Source organism: Cloeon dipterum, chromosome 4 (assembly GCF_949628265.1).
Source record: "Cloeon dipterum chromosome 4, ieCloDipt1.1, whole genome shotgun sequence".
In the NCBI taxonomy this organism is placed as follows: domain Eukaryota; kingdom Metazoa; phylum Arthropoda; class Insecta; order Ephemeroptera; family Baetidae; genus Cloeon; species Cloeon dipterum.
Genome location: NC_088789.1, coordinates 23244726 through 23263115, shown reverse-complemented (window position 1 = coordinate 23263115; position 18390 = coordinate 23244726). Strand labels below are relative to the sequence as shown.

The 18390-nt window shown below is 38.0% G+C and overlaps 4 protein-coding genes across 5 annotated transcripts; 1 reads left to right on the top strand and 3 right to left on the bottom strand.

The window, feature by feature from the left end:
- Positions 1-110: 110 nt before the first annotated feature.
- On the bottom strand, positions 111-2259 carry LOC135942457 (uncharacterized). The gene is made up of 5 exons (XM_065488576.1): positions 2248-2259; positions 1992-2185; positions 1041-1200; positions 662-987; positions 111-605 (listed from the first exon to the last, which is right to left on the bottom strand). The coding sequence occupies exons 1-5, from the start codon at positions 2257-2259 to the stop codon at positions 170-172; spliced, it is 1128 nt and encodes a 375-aa protein (XP_065344648.1). The 3' UTR covers positions 111-169.
- Positions 2260-2824: 565 nt separating this feature from the next.
- On the bottom strand, positions 2825-3586 carry LOC135942456 (S-antigen protein-like). Its single transcript, XM_065488575.1, has 3 exons — positions 3575-3586; positions 3399-3515; positions 2825-3106 (listed from the first exon to the last, which is right to left on the bottom strand). The coding sequence occupies exons 1-3, from the start codon at positions 3584-3586 to the stop codon at positions 2825-2827; spliced, it is 411 nt and encodes a 136-aa protein (XP_065344647.1).
- Positions 3587-4326: 740 nt separating this feature from the next.
- On the top strand, positions 4327-5078 carry LOC135942455 (uncharacterized). Its single transcript, XM_065488573.1, has 3 exons — positions 4327-4429; positions 4491-4717; positions 4772-5078. The coding sequence occupies exons 1-3, from the start codon at positions 4418-4420 to the stop codon at positions 5076-5078; spliced, it is 546 nt and encodes a 181-aa protein (XP_065344645.1). The 5' UTR covers positions 4327-4417.
- A 742-nt stretch (positions 5079-5820) lies between these two features.
- LOC135942591 (uncharacterized) lies at positions 5821-15208 on the bottom strand. Of its 2 annotated transcripts, XM_065488778.1 has the most exons (7): positions 15084-15208; positions 12811-13127; positions 12502-12706; positions 9889-10073; positions 9153-9337; positions 7723-8176; positions 5821-6689 (listed from the first exon to the last, which is right to left on the bottom strand). In XM_065488778.1, exons 2-7 carry the CDS (start codon positions 12820-12822, stop codon positions 6300-6302), a joined length of 1431 nt encoding a protein of 476 aa, XP_065344850.1. In that variant the 5' UTR covers positions 12823-13127; positions 15084-15208; the 3' UTR covers positions 5821-6299. The 2 variants fall into 2 exon arrangements, with proteins under 2 accessions (XP_065344850.1, XP_065344851.1); XM_065488779.1 differs by lacking the exons at positions 12502-12706; positions 12811-13127; positions 15084-15208 and adding an exon at positions 10269-10419.
- Positions 15209-18390: the final 3182 nt, after the last annotated feature.

Sequence of the window (18390 nt, the reverse complement as noted above, 5' to 3'; positions counted from 1 at the left end):
AAAAACCATTCTCATTCCAGCACGAAATAAAATCCTTTCACGATCATTGTAATTAATATTTATTTGGCTTGACATTATAGTAGAGGTTTTTAAATAAAAATTCAACTCAGTATCAAACAAATCGAAACCAATTTCATTTATTAATATTCAATAGCACAGCAGTTACAATTTATCCTTTTTTGCCATTATTTTTCTTCGCTGCCTTCTTGGTTGTTGTGGTTGTGAAAGGTGTTGGTTTCCTTTTTAGTTCCTGTGCTGAAGCAGGATTCTTCTTCTTTTGGTCTGATTTCCCCACTTTTCCACTCTTGATTTTCTTCTGTGACCCATAATTATCATATTCATCATAGTCAAACCGCCCGTACGCCGCTGGCGGCGGCATAGGTGGACGACCGAACGGCGGTGGCATGACGGCCATAATAGGGCTGCCGAAGGGACTGCCGTAGGGACTCATCATGTAGCCACCACCGTAAGGGTAATACCCAGGCATCATCGAGATCGGGAAGAAGAATGCCCACATCATTTGCGGTCCATTGCTGTAGTAGTTGAAGCCATCGCAGTTCTCATCATCGTAATTCATGTCGTCGTAAACCTTATAGATAGCTTCTCTGCAAAAAGTTTTTAGAAACCCCTCTGCGGATTAAAATTTTAAATTTGAACTTACTCTGAAGATGAGTCATGATGCCCTCCTTTTCCATCTCCGTACTCGTCAGGTGATTGAGCCAAATAATCTTCGTCTCGTCCGTAATCGTCGTAGGCTGCGTAGTAACCGAATCTGGCTGATTGTGAGCCGCCGGATTTACCAGAATGCTTTGCTGCCTTCTTCTGTGCTTCATTTTTCTGATCCTTTTTGTTCGATTGCGCCTGCTTGCCCCCTTTGTTGTTTTTTCCGCCACCGTCCTGTTTTCCACCCTTATTTTTCTTGCCTTTATTGTTGTTATTCTGGGCCAGCACCACGAATGTGAGTGCGCACAGAACAGCTAGAAACACCTTAGAATTTTTTATTTTTAAAAATCTATAATTTTTCCAGTATGAACGCTCACTATCAGTTTCATGATGGTGTTTCCAGCTTCCAGCAACACCACTGTTGTGATGCGAGGTTTCGAGGCCTGCACGTACGCACCGTTTGCATTGTCCTTGACGCCGGAAAGGAAGTTCGCCACGGTTTTCCGATGAAATGCTCCGCTGGCAGAATTTAATGTGCTGGATATTTTACGATATTGATATTATACACCTCATTATTCAAATTTTTAGAAGAATTAGCCAAGCCGCAATCACGTTTTCAGCCGTGACTTATTTGGTCATGAAGAAGTTAAAAATCAAGCAGCGTTCATCACTATGAAAGATTAACATCGCTGAAACATAATTCATTCAAGCCTTTGCAACTAGTTTATGCTACCTCAAAATTCTCTATCACTTTTCAGTTTTTAAGTTTTGGAAATAATATATCTCTGTGGTAGCTTATAAAATCAAACATTGCAATTCAGCTCTCGACCATATTTTATTTGTATAAATTTCCGAATTACTACAATTTAATTTTGAGGTTTTTCGTGATTTCAACCAATGGAGATTTTTTATTTAGTTATATTCAGAGCTGCTCTGGCGATTTCTGCGTTTCTTGTGCCCCTTGCCACGTCCTCGATTGTTCGTATTTTGAGTGTTATAGTCATTATTATTGGTGTCATACGCAGCATACGCGTATTCTTCATATGTGCCGCCTGTTGTATCATTGGAAGCTTGCCGTTGTGATTTATTGTTTGATCCTGCGCCACGAGACCGTTGAGACTGATTGGACCTTCCGCGAGCCTGCTGCTTACTTGACTTATTGTTCTTTGAATTAGTCTGCTGTCCATTTCTTTTTGCCTTTTGGTTCGCACCACTTCGCGCCGCCTGATTCTGATAGCTGTTTAAACACAATTTTTACTTAAAAATTCGCACAAATTATTGAAACCCTCTGTTACTTGGAATTTTTTCGTTGCTGCTTTCTGCCCTGCCTTCCGCTAAGGTTTTGGTTGTTGTTTGATCGAGCAGCGGCATTATTTGCCATCAAAGGAGCAGGTCGTGCGTCAACCTTTTCAGCTCCAGACATCAGTTCTGTTTTTTCTTCGCCACCGTCATCGTTGACATCAGCAGTCGCCTTCGTGAGACAAACCACCAGGAGTGCGAGAAAGATGAAAGCTTCTTTCATCTTTTTTTTTAATTTAATTTTATTTGAGGCTGTTTTGCGTTATGATACGAGTGCACACTCACCCAGAAAACCATGATGTTGGCTCCGCTGGTGAAGATACAATAGATAGCCTGGAGGCTGGTGGGACGTGATTTCTGGTGATCATTACTGTCAGAAACAGGATGTGTTGGGGCCTATTGTGACCATTTCAGCTGGTGTAATGGAAAACCAGCTTGGGGTCTGTGAAAACCTTTAATTAATCAAGCATCCATAACTAAAAATTAGATACCGAAAGAAAGTATGGAATATTTTATAATTTTTAATTTTCTTCTCCAATTAAAATTTTGAAAAAGTTCACCGCAAAGCTATTAATTGCATGATACTGTTTATTCATCTATCTATATGTCAAAAAGATATTTTAAATAATCTAGAAAATAAATTTCACGCTACACTGAGCATTATCAAAATATTTTATATTTTAGAGAAAATTAAAATCAAAATGTGTGTTTCTATTATCATTGTTGGTGTTATTTTATTTGTTAAGCTTTTGAACAGAGGCCTGGTTTTTGCACAATCCACATATGTATAATTGTTTTAATATGCGCTCATATTGATTCATCCATTTGCTTTTTCCTGGTGTGTTTTAATTATCAGCAATTATTAATTTTCCTCTGAGGAGCTGCCTTGTCCACCATTTCCACCACGACCACGACCTCCAGGACCTTCACGACCTCCAGGGCCTCCTCGACCCCCAGGACCTTCACGACCTCCAGGACCTCCAGGGCCTCCACGACCTCCAGGACCTCCAGGACCTTCACGACCTCCAGGGCCTCCAGGACCGCTAGGACCGCTACCATCTCCTCCTACCTCTGCATCATAGACACCATAGTCACCAGTGTTGTCGGATCCATAATTTGTTTCCGAGGGCGTCTGATTATCCGTCTGTTCCAATCCTTGTCGTCCCGTTATCTTAGCATTTTGTGACTTCTTGCTTTTCAAATTCTTTTTTGCCTGCGTACCGCTTCCTTTGTTGGTTCCAGCGGAATTACGCGCTTTAGTTCTACAAAAGGAAAATAAACATGAAAACTGCATTTATTTACTGTTTAAATTCTTACTTCTGAGCTGTCTTTTGCCCTTGCTGCTGTTGCTGCTTTTTTTGGCCTTTGTTGTTGACATTATTAGTTTTTTTATTCACGGCAGCGCTTTCCATTATTGGGGCCGGGCGTGCACCCACCTTTCCTCCACCGCTCTCCAGACCTTTATTCTCTTCATCATCCCCGTCATCCTTGCCTTTGGTTGTTTGCAGCGAGCAGACGACGCAAAGCGCAAGAAGCACAAATGCTGGTTTCACCTTAAGGAATAATACGAAATTTGTTATTGCAGTTAATTATTTTACTCTCGAGTGCTCACTCTGAAACCCATGGTTCGGCTTCTGTGATGAAACTGAACCTGGAAGATTCAAAGCACGAATTTCCAGTATCGAACAGGATGTAGCGATGCCCGGAAAATGAATGACGCGCAGAGCTGGAAACCAGAACACTGCGAAATAAATTTCAGTTGAACATAATTTGGTGGTAGGCACGAACCAAATCGATAATGCCTAACTTTATGCTTTTTAGAATCTTCTAGAATCTTTCTAGAATAAAAACTACATTAATACATTTAAATAAATAATCAATACTCATCTGTAATGTGAAAATATGATTTGATATAATTTTGCAGCTTGGAACTGAAACTGAAATAATCAACTTATTATAGACTACATCACTTTTAAAATAAGTTTTGACAAGAATGTAAGCATTTTCACAAAAATTGCCAATAGAATAAAAAAAACTTTGTATTTTGGCTTAAATAAAGTGTCAACAGCTGTAAAAATCAACTCAGAAACAGTATCATTTGATTTTTCCTTATATAATTTTCACTAATCCATATTTAATTTTCCACACAGAGTAAAGCCAGCCAGTATTTTTCTAAAATTTATAGAGAAAAATCCTTAGGTATGTTTCAAGCGATTTTGTAGCGCTCTCTAAAAAGTAAGTTATTATTTCTTAATATTGTTTCAAAGACTCTAGAAGGCATTATCAATTTGGTTTGTTCCCACCACCAACTGTTCGATTGAAGGTTATTTCGCAAAATGTTCTGGAATCTAGCTTTGCGCGTGATTCATTTTCCAGACATCGCTACATCCTGTTGCATACTATAAAATCATGAGTTGAAACTTCCACGTTTCAGTTTCATCACAGAAGCCGAACCATGGGTTTCAGAGTGAGAGCGCTCGAGAGTGAAATAATTAACTGCAATGACAAATTTCGTATTATTCCTTAAGGTGAAACCAGCATTCGTGCTTCTTGCGCTTTGCGTCGTCTGCTCGCTGCAAACAACCAAAGGCAGGGATGACGGGGATGATGAAGAGAATAAGGGTCTGGCTAGCGGAGGAGAAAAGGTAGGTGCACGCCCGGCCCCAATGATGGAAAGCGCTGCCGTGAATAAAAAACCTAACAAAGGCCAAAAAAAGCCACAGCAGCAGCAGCTAGGCGGACAGGCAGCTCAGAAGTGAGAATTGAAGCAGGAAAATATATATTTTTCATATTTAATTTCCTTTTGCAGAGCTAAAGCGAGTAATTCCGCTGGATCCAACCAAGGAGCAGGCAGTGCACAGCTAAAAAATAAATCGAAAGGCAAGAAGAAGGCACAAAACGCTAACGTGAAGGGACGACAAGGATCTCAATCGACGCCCTCTGACCCAAATTATCCAAATTATGCATACGACTATCCTGTTGACTCCGGTGTCAATGGAGGTGGTGGAGGAGGAGGTGGAGGAGGAGGAGGAGGAGGAGGTGGTGGTGGCGGTCCTGGAGGTCGTGGTCGTCCCGGAAAACATGGTGGACAAGGCGGCTCCTCGGAGGGAAATTAATAATTGCTTGTAATTCAATCATCAGGAAGAAGCAAATGAATTAATCTAAACGCTCGAATCACCAATTAAAATAAAATATTGTGGATTGTGCGAAAACCAGGCCTCTGTTCAAAATCTTAACAAATAAAATGACACCAAAAATGATAAGAAACACACATTTTGCTTTTCATTTTTTATTTTTTTCTAAAATCCAAGTAATTTTGATACTGATCTGTGTGTAGCGTAAAATTTACTCTTTACATTATTTAAAAAAATTGACTTATAATGATTAATAAACAGTATATATGCAATGATAAATAGTTTGTAGTGATCTTTTGCAAAATTCGGATTGGAGAAGAAACGTAAAAAATAAAGAAAATATATGCATTTCCCTCGTTAATTGCGGTTTCTTTTTCTAGCTCAGCTTTAATGATTTACAAAAGTTTTCGCAGTCCCCTAAGTGGTTTTTCTTTTCCCTAGCTGAAATGGTCACTATAGGCCCCAAGAAATCTTGTTTCTGATAGTAATGATCACCAGCAAGCGTGTCCCTCCAGGCTTTCTACTATAACTATATTTTCATCAGCAGAGAGCCAACATCACGGGTTTCTTGATAAGTGTGTACTCGTAAAAGATCGCAAAAGATAAAATAAATTTAAAAACAGACGGAAACAATTTTCGTCTTAATGATCTCTTTTTTGCAATCCAAGAGAGTCAAATGTAAGAATTTTTTATTGGTTTGAGTGAAAAAAATTAGAAACCAGAATTAAATTTGAAGCAATTTTATTTTTAAGATTCGTAATTTTATTTAAATTGCCAACGTCAGCATTAGAACACAATCGCGGGAATCGCCTAAATCAACAAATTCATCTCATGATATATTGAAACCTTAAATGACTTATTAAAAAATTGTAAAAATATACAATTGGTTTTAATCCCTTTTACAGGGACCAACCAAACGCAACAATGTTTTTAATCATCTCTGCTTAGTGTCCGTAAGATCAATTACCCTCGGTGCATTAACTACCCGACAAATCCATGCTTTTATTAAAAAAATCTCCATTGTAGTTATGATAAAAGATTGGTAATCGTTTGTCAGTCTTTGAACTCCTTGTATAAAGTTCTCAAAATTATTAGCTATGAGCGAGGAATATTTTTAAAGTCGTTTGATTGTTAGCGGATCATACAGTTCAGCAAAATCGACCAGAAGTTATCAAAAGATTGTCATTGTCAGCAGGACATGGTCTATAAGAGACCAAAGATGAGCACAAACACCATGGCACACACAGGGAACATGAGGTACACCGCGATCCGCGGCTCGCACGTCGACTCAACTTCGAGTTCTGATTCCGCTTCCAGGAAAACCGTGCCATCGCCGCCGAAAAACGACCTCGAGAATTTGCACTCGGTCGAGTTGTAGCAGCTGTGACTAGCTAACGAGAAGTCCGGCTTTGTGGCGTTGATTTGGAACAGGGCCTTGATGTGGTTGATGTCGAGGTCGTTGTCTGAGTAGAAGACGTAGTAGTAGTGGCCCTGCGTCCGCACCGTCTGGCTGAGGACCATCGAGCCCGTCCAGACGTCTTCATCGCACAGCTTGCCACTCGCTTCAAAGCCTCTTTGGAACAGCGTCTTACCCTGAAACAGAAATTAATGTTTGTTGAATAGAAATTTTGTTGAATTCCATTAAAGTTTTGCTATGCTAAAATAATTTTTAAAAATACACAGAATAATACAGCGAATCTGAAGAACTTTGGGTATCCTTAGAACGATTAATAGGAGCCAAGTTTCTAATTTTTTAAGTAAAAAAAAAACGCAATTTGTGACACTTGCCAACGCCAACTGTGTTTTTCGGGGCCCGGGCAGAGCCCTATGGGTTGGACGGAGCCGCAATTGATGCCCATCAGTAAGACGCGTCTGCTGACCGTGTGTAGATTTCCAAAATTGGACCTTTTTTTGAATTTTTACGATTTTTTTCAGCCAAAATTTGCTATATCTTGTGATTGGGGGGAAAAACTGGACAAACTCCAAAGAACTTACATTCACGCAATTTATCTAGAATCATTTTGAGACCAAATACGCGCTGATCTAATAAAAATCCAAGGACAAGATTGATTTTGAAGTTTAGCACTTTTGTCTCCATAAGGATAACAAAGGAAATTGAAAATTCGCGTTATTTTCCGAACGGGGCTCGAATGGCGGTTCCCACCAGGCGAAAATGGTTTTCTTTTTGTTAAAATTCGGCCGCTCATCCGATCATCGATCACGACCCCTCATCGGACACGTATCGGACGAGGCTTTGACCTGTGGTACCCTTATGACCTTTTTCAGGGTACCCCGCGACCTGAGATCCGTTCCCAGCCAGGTTTTTAAGGATTTTTCACTAATTTCGAGGACATTTGGCGATACTCGTCGACGATTTTTACCCTTATCTTTTCCCGACCTTCAGCACGACCTGATATCTGCCCCCGCAAATCTGATATCTGACTGCACAAGCAAACAAAATATTTCCAGCTCGATTACGAATTTTTCTATATTTTATAACATTTCCCACCGGTCCTGGCAACTTTCCGCGCGAACATTCGGATTTTAACTTGAATTAATCATTGCAAATTAATCAAACAAAGCTGAATCTCGTCCATTTCTCAACAAAATATTTTGCAGACTGTACCTGGAAACACGTCAAGAGACCAGACTCGAAGCTGGAGACGGACGAGCCGCCGTCTTCAGGCTCGGTGACGTTCCAGTTGGTATTTCCGCCGTGCTCGATGGCTCCCTCAAAGTGAGCCACCTCGGACATATGTTTGAATTTCGTCCTCATCGTCGTCGGCTGCTCGAGCGGCGAGTCGCGCTTCACTTTGTTCATCCTGCTCCGCTCGTGTCGGTGCCTGTGCTCTGGCGCCGTCGAGTTTTCTTCCAAAGGATCGTCTGTCACCTCCGCGGCGGTGTTTTCCTCCTCGTCCTGATCCCTGGCTGCCGCCTCCTCGTGGTGTTCCTCGAAGGTGATCTCGCCGTTGTCCACGAGGGGCGGCTTCGCGACCTCCGCGGACGCCGGCGGCTGCAGCAGGCCGCACAGCTCGAGATTCTTCTCTCCGCGAACAACCAACAGCCGCGCGCCAGGGGAGCTAGAAATGGGTTCTTAATTTAATAGATATTTTAATCATGACTTTTAGACGTTGTTTCGCAAAATGGTTTATTCTTGCTTTTCGTTATAACTTTTTTTGCAAAATATGATGTTTTTTTTACTCATTCTGAGCTGATTTATACGGTTATTAATACTTTATTTAAGCAAAAATTACACGATTTGTATTCTATTGGCATTTTTTTTACATACATTCTTACATCCCTGACGAAAATATTTTTTTAAAAGTGATGTGGTCTATGTCAAGTTGATTATTTCAATTTCAGTTCCAAACTGCAATTTATAGATGAATAATATAACACGTTATTAATTTTTAATAATAAATATTCTAAAGATTCCAAAATGCATAAATTGAGCAAAATCTATTTGGTTCGTTTCTACTAGAAATTAAGTTAATATTGAAATTTATTTTGCAATATTCTGGTTCCCAGCAATGCACGTCATTCATTTTCCGGGCTTTGCTACATCCTATTTCATACTGAAATGTCGTGTGTTGAAACTTCCACGTTTCAGTTTCGTCACAGAAGCCAAGCCACGGGTTTCAGAGTGAGAGCGCACAAGAGTGAAATAATTAACTGGAACGAAAAATTTACTGTGTCTGAGCTGATTTAGATGGTTTTTGACACCTTAATTAAACACCTTCATTGATCGTCCATAACGATTGGAAACTAACGAAACCTTAAATAAAGACTACGGTTTATTTTAACAAACTACAAGTTTACCTGATAACCATAATTACAATTTAATATTTTAATTGGATAAATAATGACTTCAAATTAAATAACAAAAATACAATTTTAGAACGATCTGTTTCTTGGTAATTAGCCTAATAAATTTGAATTGAAGGAACGTTTTTAAAACGAGAGGTAAAACAATTCGTTTACTTCATAAAAAGCACAAAACTTCTAGTCAAATCCTTCGTTTAAAAAATCCAGAGTTCATATTTAAAAATTTCTTACCCTGCACAAACTTTGATGGTTAAAAATGATTTTGGCAGCAGATGGAAGCCCCAGTACTCCAGCCTGTCGTCAGGGATAGACATTTTGCGCTCCAGCACCATAGTTCTTCGCTCTTCAGATATCCCTGGCTCCCCTATCAACTGGTGTGCAGAAAATCTTCCTTTTTCAGCTCGAATAATTTGACCCTGTAATCAAGATCAATTATTATCATTTGCATATTATGTATATCAACATCTCTGTGGATGGCAACTGACAACTTGTGTGTGAACTGTGAATTATTGCGATTTCATAAAAAATGACGCTCTTTTGGAGCAAAGTAAATTTATTTGTTTCTAGAAAAGGATAACTCATTATTGGCTTTAGATTTTGTATAATCCCTCCCCCCCCCCCCCGAAATATGAAGTAGTTTAAATGTCACTTTAAGGTAAGAAATGCTCCATTAAAATTCCTGATCTTAAAACCATGTGCATTTTTGCACCTTTAAAAGAATAATTCTAAATTTAAAAATTTAAACGTATAAAAATAGTTGATTTTATGAGAAATTCTGCAGATTATATGCGTCCCTTAAGAAGGGCAACAGTTCTGCTTTATCATTTTCACATCAAGATTGAAATGTAATTTAAAAATATTCAATAAATTGTAATGTTATTTTCATATTATTTATAGGATTTACTTTTAATAAATAAATCCTAGTTACCATTTTAACCTTTGATTCCAAATATAAATAAATATTTACCTGACAGAAAATAGTGGAAATTCCCTCCTCGACAGTGGCCAAGTCCGACTCGTGGTACGAGTAGAACTTCTGAGCGAAGACGCTGTTGCGTAGATAGAGTGGCAGGATGACCAGCGTCATCGGGATCGCCGCGGTCAGCAGGCAAAAGGCAATCACCCTGCGTGCACCCCTCATTTTCACGCTACCTGCGACACACCAACAGAATTTCTTTATCGATTCGTGTCGGCTCGAGGCTCGAGGCTCGCTCTCTTAATTTGCAATGCACACACGCGGCGCTGAGGCAAACAAACGGTTCCAAGGCGATAGTGTCAATAAGCATAAATCAACGAGAGGCGCTCTTTGGCTCGCTGGTAAAAATAAAACTGTTGTTGCAAAATTACCTTTTTTAAAGAACTACGAGTTGAAAACGACTTTGAAATTGTCACATATTAACTGTTTTCTAAAATTATCTCTGCGTCCAAGATCGAGTTTCTCAACAATCACTGACTAAGCTACTGCTCATTTCCCAGATTATTCACGAGTGGGTGATTGGAGGACAACAACAAACAGCTGACCCGCAGCATCCTTCAATTTTTACTCAATCATCTCGTTAGGTGTCGCTACGATCGTGAATCTTTTGTGCTCGTTGCTCTATTATCTCGCGCAGAGATCTCACTCGAACTCAGTCAGTCGAGTCGGGAGTTTGGCTCGCGGCCGCGGCTAAACTGCCTAGCAAAATTATTGCAAAAAGTCACGAGGCGCCGCCGACGCCGACTGTGCGCCTCTCTGCGCCGGGGATTAAGTTGCGTCTCTATGCTGCGTGATTTGCATTTGATATATTTTATATTCTACCGTAAACATATTATGTTGTTTTCACACACTCACGGCAGTGACATCCGATAGACGCACTACTTTACATAAGACTACGAGCGGCGCGGCAACATTGAATGTTATTGCTCACTTCCTCGTTGTTTGCACTTTGCTCGATGCATTTTAATTGGACTTGTTTTACTCTAGTGATAATAAATTGTGTTTTTGCAAATAATCTGTAACAAGGTTACCAGGCGAAATTTTCAAACACTTTAGCTATAAAAAAGAAATCATATATTCAAGAAAAGACACACAGGACATTTTTACAAAATTGTTGATAGATGCCAATGAGGGCAGAAGCACAGAACGCTTTTAAAATTTTTCAATTGAAGTTAAATTAGTTTACATTTATTCCTCAGTCCCTAAACCCAATTAAGGCTTCAAACAGAACTTCTTCAAAGCGAGATAGGTACTAATTTTTCATGTTAAATGTAGGGAAAATAATTTATTGCGCGATTAAATTAGAAAAAAACTCCATGATTGCAATTTGAATTTTTTATCGTCCTTGATACCTGTCGTAAAATTTTGTTTTGAAGGTAAAGTACTGCTGATCCAAGGTCTGCGGGGCTGAAACAGCCGCTGCATTGTGTATACACGTGGGATTTGACATTATTTTCTCAAAAATTTCCAGTCCTGAATTAAGGTTTCAGAAAATCACCCATTATCTTTATTAATATTGATTAGGTATTACAGAAAAGCCAATCTTGACGAATTATCTACTAATGCTTGCTCGCCTGCTAATCGCAGCTAGCTCTCACACAAAATAAATCAAACAAAAATAGTCTTGAGCGTCTCCACAAAAAACGGTGTTGCAAAAAACTAAAATAAAACAAGTCAATGAGATAAAAAAATAAAGATTAAAGTGGACCTATACAGGAAAACAATAAACAAAACCATTTGTATTGCTTAGATTTAGTAAGAAAAGAAAGTAGATTGATAGAAGACTACAATTGAAAACTGACATAATTGTTGTCAACAATAAACAGTTAAGTCATGACAATATGTTCTATGATGTGCAATAATTGAACAGGAACCTTGCTATACAGTGAAAATTCAAATTGTGCCGATTTTCTCCAAAATTTACAGTACCATATTTAATTGGCTTTGATTTTGATTCCTCTGGTCGAGATCGATCCAATGGCGTGTATGACACCTTTTGAGGAAACGCATTGTTGTGAAACAAAACAAGATACTCATTAAGAGCACGCTTAACTTAATAGCCCCTTTTATCAATCATTTACAGCTTTTCCAAGGTCAATTTTGTCTTAAACTGAATCCCTTTAGAAAACAACAAGCAACAATGATTTTCCATATCTTGCAGAGAAAGTCTCTTAAATTTATATATTTAGTTTTTTGTGGAATGTGCAAATAATCCAATCAGGACTTAATAACAATTAAGTTTTTTTCCCCCAAATTCTCGATAAATTTAATGGCTTTAATCGGTGTTCTTTTATCGCTTGCTTTTGGTTTCACTTATCGTGATGGATCAAACGGTGTGCGAAATATGAGCAAAGTTTATGAACTGCCGAAAAAAAAGCACGATTTTCAATGGGGAGACAGTGCTCCCCGCTTGATTAGCATGCAAACTTTCATTGCAGCTGATATTTTAGGAAGTTAAACTGTGTGAACTTGGGGAAATTTATAAAGAGTTTTTTGGCAATGACAGGAATTCACAATTTTTTATTACAGGTCCACTTTACCAATAGGTGCCAAAAAAATTGAAATTAAATAATTTTTCATTCCCACGTGATTTTCTAGACTCACCATTTTTCTGCTTGCCGATCTCTCCTCCGTGGTAGTAGGCGACGAAGGTGTTGTCACTCATGGCGGCCTCTGATCTGCAGTTGGCTCCTAGCAGGGGGTTTGAGACCTTCCGCTGGTCCGACTCGGACATATTGGCTAGCCAGTCTCGGTTCACACTGTTGGGTCGGGGCAGCTGCTGCGCCCGCAGTGGTATCGCTCGCTCACTCTAAATACCGGAATAAAGACAGAAAAACGCTGTAAACAACTGAAAAAATTTCCTAACGCGCCGGATAAAAACACAAACAAACAGACGAAAAAGTATTGACTCACTTTGATAAGCATCTTGAGGACAGTAATCGAAACTCCCCTATATTTGAACAATTAATTTCCAAACGGGTCACTGGCCGTGGTTTCTCAGCAGCGACGGAATCCAATCATTATTCCGCGCGGAAGAGAGCAATCGAAGTGACGCGTCCGGCGCTCAACTCCCCATGATGAGCACTGCCGTTTGCTCCGCACAGCCTTCGCAAGCCGCAGACTCAGCGCAAACAGAATTCAACAAACGCACTTGCTTGCCGCGCGAGCAAAGAGAATAAGAAGCAAAGCAGCCACCCGACACTTATCTCTCCAATTGTCATCAGACGGGCCTGTGGTCAAAGGTCATATCAATCAGCGTGATTTATTCATAGCTGTCAATTATTTTAATTGTTGTAAATTTCGCAAAAAACTGGAAAACTATTCAAAATGGTTATCAAATCTAACTTAACTAAATTTTTGTTTTGGAATTTTAAACTCATAAATAATTTATCTTTTATTCGATATAGTTCTTAGCGATTTACATGATTCTAATTTGTTCCATTTTTTATTACAGTTCCTGATACAAGTTTCCAGATGAAAGGGAAGAATATCAGCAACCATTCCAACGAAAAATTTTTCAAATAATCAAATTTTTGTTTTATCAAAGTCATTGAATTGCCCAAAATAAAAATACCTTTTCCAACAAAAAATAACGTATAAAAAATTTGTTAAAATTTCAATGCATTAAAAAATAAAAACTATATCGATTGAGGTAAAAAATTCTATTTTCTTTTTCCCTTCTTTTCCAATAAAAATAAATGGCAGAATGACAAAACTCATATGGTGCAAGTCAAATTAATCCTTAAATTATCCTCAAATATACCAACGCTTTACTTGATTAATTTAATTTGCTGCGTTACAAAAATAACAAATAACGGTTTTTAAAATTGCCTTTTTTATTAGAATTTAAACTGAACTAGATACTTTGATAGCCAGAACGCTTTCCCTCAACAATAATTTTATAAATAATTAAAAATCTTGAGAATGGTAAGCAAAACTCCAATATTTAAAAAAAATAATTCCCAAGGTCTCCAAGGGCAGTGGTTTCCCTGCTGCCAATTGTAAATTATTTTTAATTTTTCATATAGAACCCTATTTGCTCAGCACATCCCGTGGACTATGAGCTCACCGACTTCACCGAGTCCCAATAAAAGCACCGAGAGGATAACACGGGGCCCGAGTGGCCGCCAGAGGAGCCCATTGTGACCTTCTGACCGATTTTGTTTTTTATTTGTCAAGGACCTGGATCGTCATGAATTGAGCTCTCTAAATATTATACAAATAAAGAAGAAGAAAATGCAAGAAAGACTAAAAATCTTCAACTAAAATATAGCTCTGATTATTGAAATAGTAGCTTTTGTAATTTTAGTTCAGTTTGCTTATGATTTGATTGAAGGAAAGGCTACAATAAATATTGTGTCATATAAGAAAATAAAATTATAGTTTGTACAATTTTCAGATAAAACTGGATCGAGAATGGGATAACACACGCAATTTGTTTGCATAATATGTGCGTGTACTTGTTTTGGACGAATTTTCGGTTCATCTAAAAAATTATCGCTTTCTCATTAGCTGATACCTATTAGCGGCCACGTGCTATTTGCATTCGTTTTCGAGTCCGTGGTCAGCAGCTACCGTCATGTCGACACGTACAATGGACACCAATTCACGACTGATCAGCACACTTGAGAACTGGCTATCGCTCAAGTCTCGTAATAGTCGAAAGATAAAAATCGGCTATTTTAATTTGTATGATATATATGATTTTCTTAAAAGTTAAGTAACAAGTCGTAAGAGAAACCAAGAGGGGCTATCAAACAAAAGAAATTATCACGATCACGCTCTTGATTGCCAGCCTCTGATTTACAACAGCGTGTTCGTAAATCAGAGATAGTGAAAAGTTATAAGATAATTATTTCTAATCTGCATGTGCCGACGAAAATTAATTTAGGTTACATGATCTGAATTGGATTTTGACCTACAATTTAAAAGAAAAATAATCTTTATATTTTATCTCAGGAAGAATTAAATTAAACAAATTAGAACTGAAAATTTACAAATAAATCTAGAATAACTAAATTGCTCGTCCTAAACAAATTATACACGTGGTAAATTAATTGGTTGTAAAATATGTTGAAATTGAAAACAATAGTGTAAACTAGGGTAAACAGGACAAGTTTTTCGCTTTTGTTCTGAAACTGTGTCCTGCCGCAAAAAGACGTAGTTTAGAAACCAAATTAACTCACAACAGAGACACGACCTTCGCTGTTAGGCAGCTGGGAAAGAACTCTCGGCGCCGCCCGCAGTCGGCCTGCATGGTGGCTGTCGCTTCGACGGATCCTCGCTCGCTCCCAACGTTACATGGCCATCAAGCGATAAACTGCGCCGAATTTTCAAAGCCATTCACCTCCTAATCGGTGCATTCAAACATGCACACAGGATATTATGTCATTTTGTCCCAGACAACAAACTTGCTGTTCATAAATAATACAACTCATTTAAAATTATGGAAGTGTTATTTGATGACTTGATAATCTATCTCTTACTCACAACTTTCTGGAAACATTTTTATCTGTTATAAGTTATAAGTGCAGCGAAGGATTCCCCACTGATCGACTGAGCGACCGTTTCATATTTGACAGTTGGCATGCAATAAAAAAAACGTTATAACAAAGCGTGAAGGTCGAGTGCAGCTTCACGCATAAATATATAGGAAGTCGGAACCCTATAGAAAAATTTTGAAAGACGGCCGGACACGGAAAAATAAATTAGAGCTTTGTAAGTTGAGACAATGACATAGCAACTTTGTATATATGTATTGTCAATCATTGACGAGCCCGGATATTGCTTTGGCATAGTTGTTGCTGCCGGTTTTCAATATTCTAATCAGAAAAATAATTTTGCAGATTTTATTCAATGCAAAAGGCTCGATTTTTTTACCGCAATTATTGGGGATTTTTTTTTCTATTTCTATATAACAAATTTAATTTGTCAAAGATCGCCCCCCATAAAATGAGTTCTCACTGTCAGCTAGGCGCGCTGCGCCACCTGGCAAAATTTGGCCACCAGCCGCCGTGAATCTGGTTAAGCTGCGACAGCCACGCCAGCCGCTGGTGAAAATGGGTCAAAAATTAAAAAGAACAGGAGAAAAATGTATTGCGGCCCTTCGAGCACTATCAAACTTCACGTTTAAAATATTGTCAGCTGCGCCAGTCACCGGTGAAACTGGCAAAAGATTCGGCTAAGCCGCCGCATTAAATCTCGTGAATGACATCTCTACCCTCATTATATTTATTTGTTGTCATTTGAGAAATAAAAACACAAATTTACCGTTTCTTCTTACGATCTTGTCGGTCTGCGTGCACATTCTTTCAGCTCAGAAGGCACTGCCGGAAAAAATTGTGCAACTTAATTGAAAAAAAATCATATCTTTTATTTATTTATTTATTTATTCACAATATTCTTCAACGGTGTCGATTCAGGTCGTCCTCGAAACTAGGTTAGGGGGAAACTACTATATGGAGGGAGGAAATCAAAGTACAGTGTGTGTTTTTTTATCTTTTGACAATGATGTTTTTTTAATTATTGGTAAATGCACGGGCGGATTGTGAAGAATTTGGTCTGCTTCATCGGGTTTCATTTCTCTTGCCCTCTCACCTATTAATTTTATGTCTGACAATAAGACATTTTGATCATAAATGCTTTTAAGAAACATTTCAACATAATTTAAGACGCATTTTAATTTTTTTTACCATTTTATATAACATTCTAAAAGACTTACAAAGAAGGCATCGTGTGCTCACGTGAAGCTTCCAGAAACGGAGTAGATAGAGAGTTCAGAATATAGTTGCTGACGGTGGTTTGAAGTGATTTAATGCTCTATAGGGCTCAAAGAAGGTGCGTAATAAATAATATTCATTTAGGAAAATAAGTATTCATATGTCTTTCCACAAAATCAATTCAGAGCTGAAATTAATTTAGGTTCTTACTTCAATGAAATTCGGCGCCAAAGTTTTGTTTTTAATTTCGTACAATGTTTGTTTCCTGAAAATATTGGTGCAGTTCATTTGCTTAAAGGCAAATTTCCCTTTCAAGCCGCACATCGTTGGCCACGCCTAGTAAATATTCGAGTTAAATTGAATAATCTTGGTTTTAAAGTGCTACTACTAATACTAAAGTACCTTATTTGCTAAACACGAGAAAAAATTTACCAAGGTTTTGTTTGCCATTTAAATTTCTGAGAAAATTGACTCCAAGTTTTATGCTAATCTTGCTGCGAACACTGTCTTCTTATATAAAAACGTGATTTATTTCACCTGTGGATTTATTTAATCTCATAATTTGCACTCCGTTGGTTGGATCGAGAAGAGGCAAACCGTTTAATTTTCCTAGAAATTTGTCAACCTTTGAAAATTAACAGTTACTTGGTCCTAATTTTAATGCAGTGGCACTCATTTAATCACTTCAAATTTACAAAAGGAATTTCACTAGCGTACAATTTATAAAGGTATTCATAAATAGCTCGAAGGGGTGAAGAGAGAATTAATTATATATTTTTTTAAATTCCTAATATTTTCCCATTTAACGTGTACACCAACATTTATGGTCCAAATCAACAATAATTATTATTATTCTTCATCGTAACAGGATATTAGTATTTTAAAAGTAACAATTCAATCAACCACTAATTATTGTGGCTAACATTTCAAATTAACTTCGCTTGTTGTCAATAATCAACTCTAACGACGAGTTAAAATTTTAAAGTGGAATGATACTGGGCAACAATTAAAAATTATTTAAATTGTCGGATGCCTCAAACAATTGACCGATAAACAATTTGTTCAACAATTTGCAATAATAAAAAAATGACCTCCCTACAATACAAATTCAAATTTTGCTAATTTCCTCCAAAATTTACAGTGCTCGAACATATTTTCTTGGCATATTCCGATTCCTCTCGTCGAGATCTGTCCAACGGTGTATGCCACTTATTGGGGAAACTCTTGGTTTTGAAATTAAATCGGATTTCAAGTAAGGAGACAGCCATTGCCATTTGAAAAGCACGGTAACTTTCCAGCCAATTTTCTCAAAAAATTACAGCGCTCTTTAGGTCAATTTAGGCTTTAACTGAATCCTAAGGGACGAGTTTATGCATTGGCAACAAGCATTTTCCAGGCTTTTCCAGTATTATTCCTCTTTAATTGATTCCACGGCCAAATTGCTCTCCCACCAACAATGCAAAATTTAATGGGGTTTATTTTACTGTATTGTCGTGATTGTAAACCTTTCTTTAGGATCGTCGAACTGGCATTGCACACTCATATTCAGTTATCTCGCGTGTATGTATACATAATCAAAGAATTTAAATAAACGAACTTAGAGCACAGCGACAGGACATTCCCATGTGCGTAAATTGTTATCAGAAAATTCTTCTATGGTTGCGGAGTATTAAAAATGGTGTACACACGATTACAAAAAACCAGACCACTCCTGCAAACAAGTAGCACATTGTTTTCGATAAAACTTAATCTGTTGAATAAAAAACGGAGTGCG

What these genes read in the sequence shown, in the direction of transcription:
- LOC135942457 (XM_065488576.1), bottom strand. An exon ending in ACACCATCATGAAACTGATA is followed by an intron (nt 988 to 1,040) that starts GTGAGCGTTCAT and finishes AAAAATTCTAAG; the next exon opens with GTGTTTCTAGCTGTTCTGTG. An exon ending in CATCATGACTCATCTTCAGA is followed by an intron (nt 606 to 661) that starts GTAAGTTCAAAT and finishes AACTTTTTGCAG; the next exon opens with AGAAGCTATCTATAAGGTTT.
- LOC135942456 (XM_065488575.1), bottom strand. An exon ending in TGGAGAGCGGTGGAGGAAAG is followed by an intron (nt 3,107 to 3,398) that starts GTGGGTGCACGC and finishes GGATTGGAACAG; the next exon opens with ACGGATAATCAGACGCCCTC.
- LOC135942455 (XM_065488573.1), top strand. An exon ending in GGCGGACAGGCAGCTCAGAA is followed by an intron (nt 4,718 to 4,771) that starts GTGAGAATTGAA and finishes TTCCTTTTGCAG; the next exon opens with AGCTAAAGCGAGTAATTCCG.
- LOC135942591 (XM_065488778.1), bottom strand. An exon ending in GATCGGCAAGCAGAAAAATG is followed by an intron (nt 10,074 to 12,501) that starts GTGAGTCTAGAA and finishes GGTGTGTCGCAG; the next exon opens with GTAGCGTGAAAATGAGGGGT. An exon ending in ACCATCAAAGTTTGTGCAGG is followed by an intron (nt 8,177 to 9,152) that starts GTAAGAAATTTT and finishes ACCCATTTCTAG; the next exon opens with CTCCCCTGGCGCGCGGCTGT.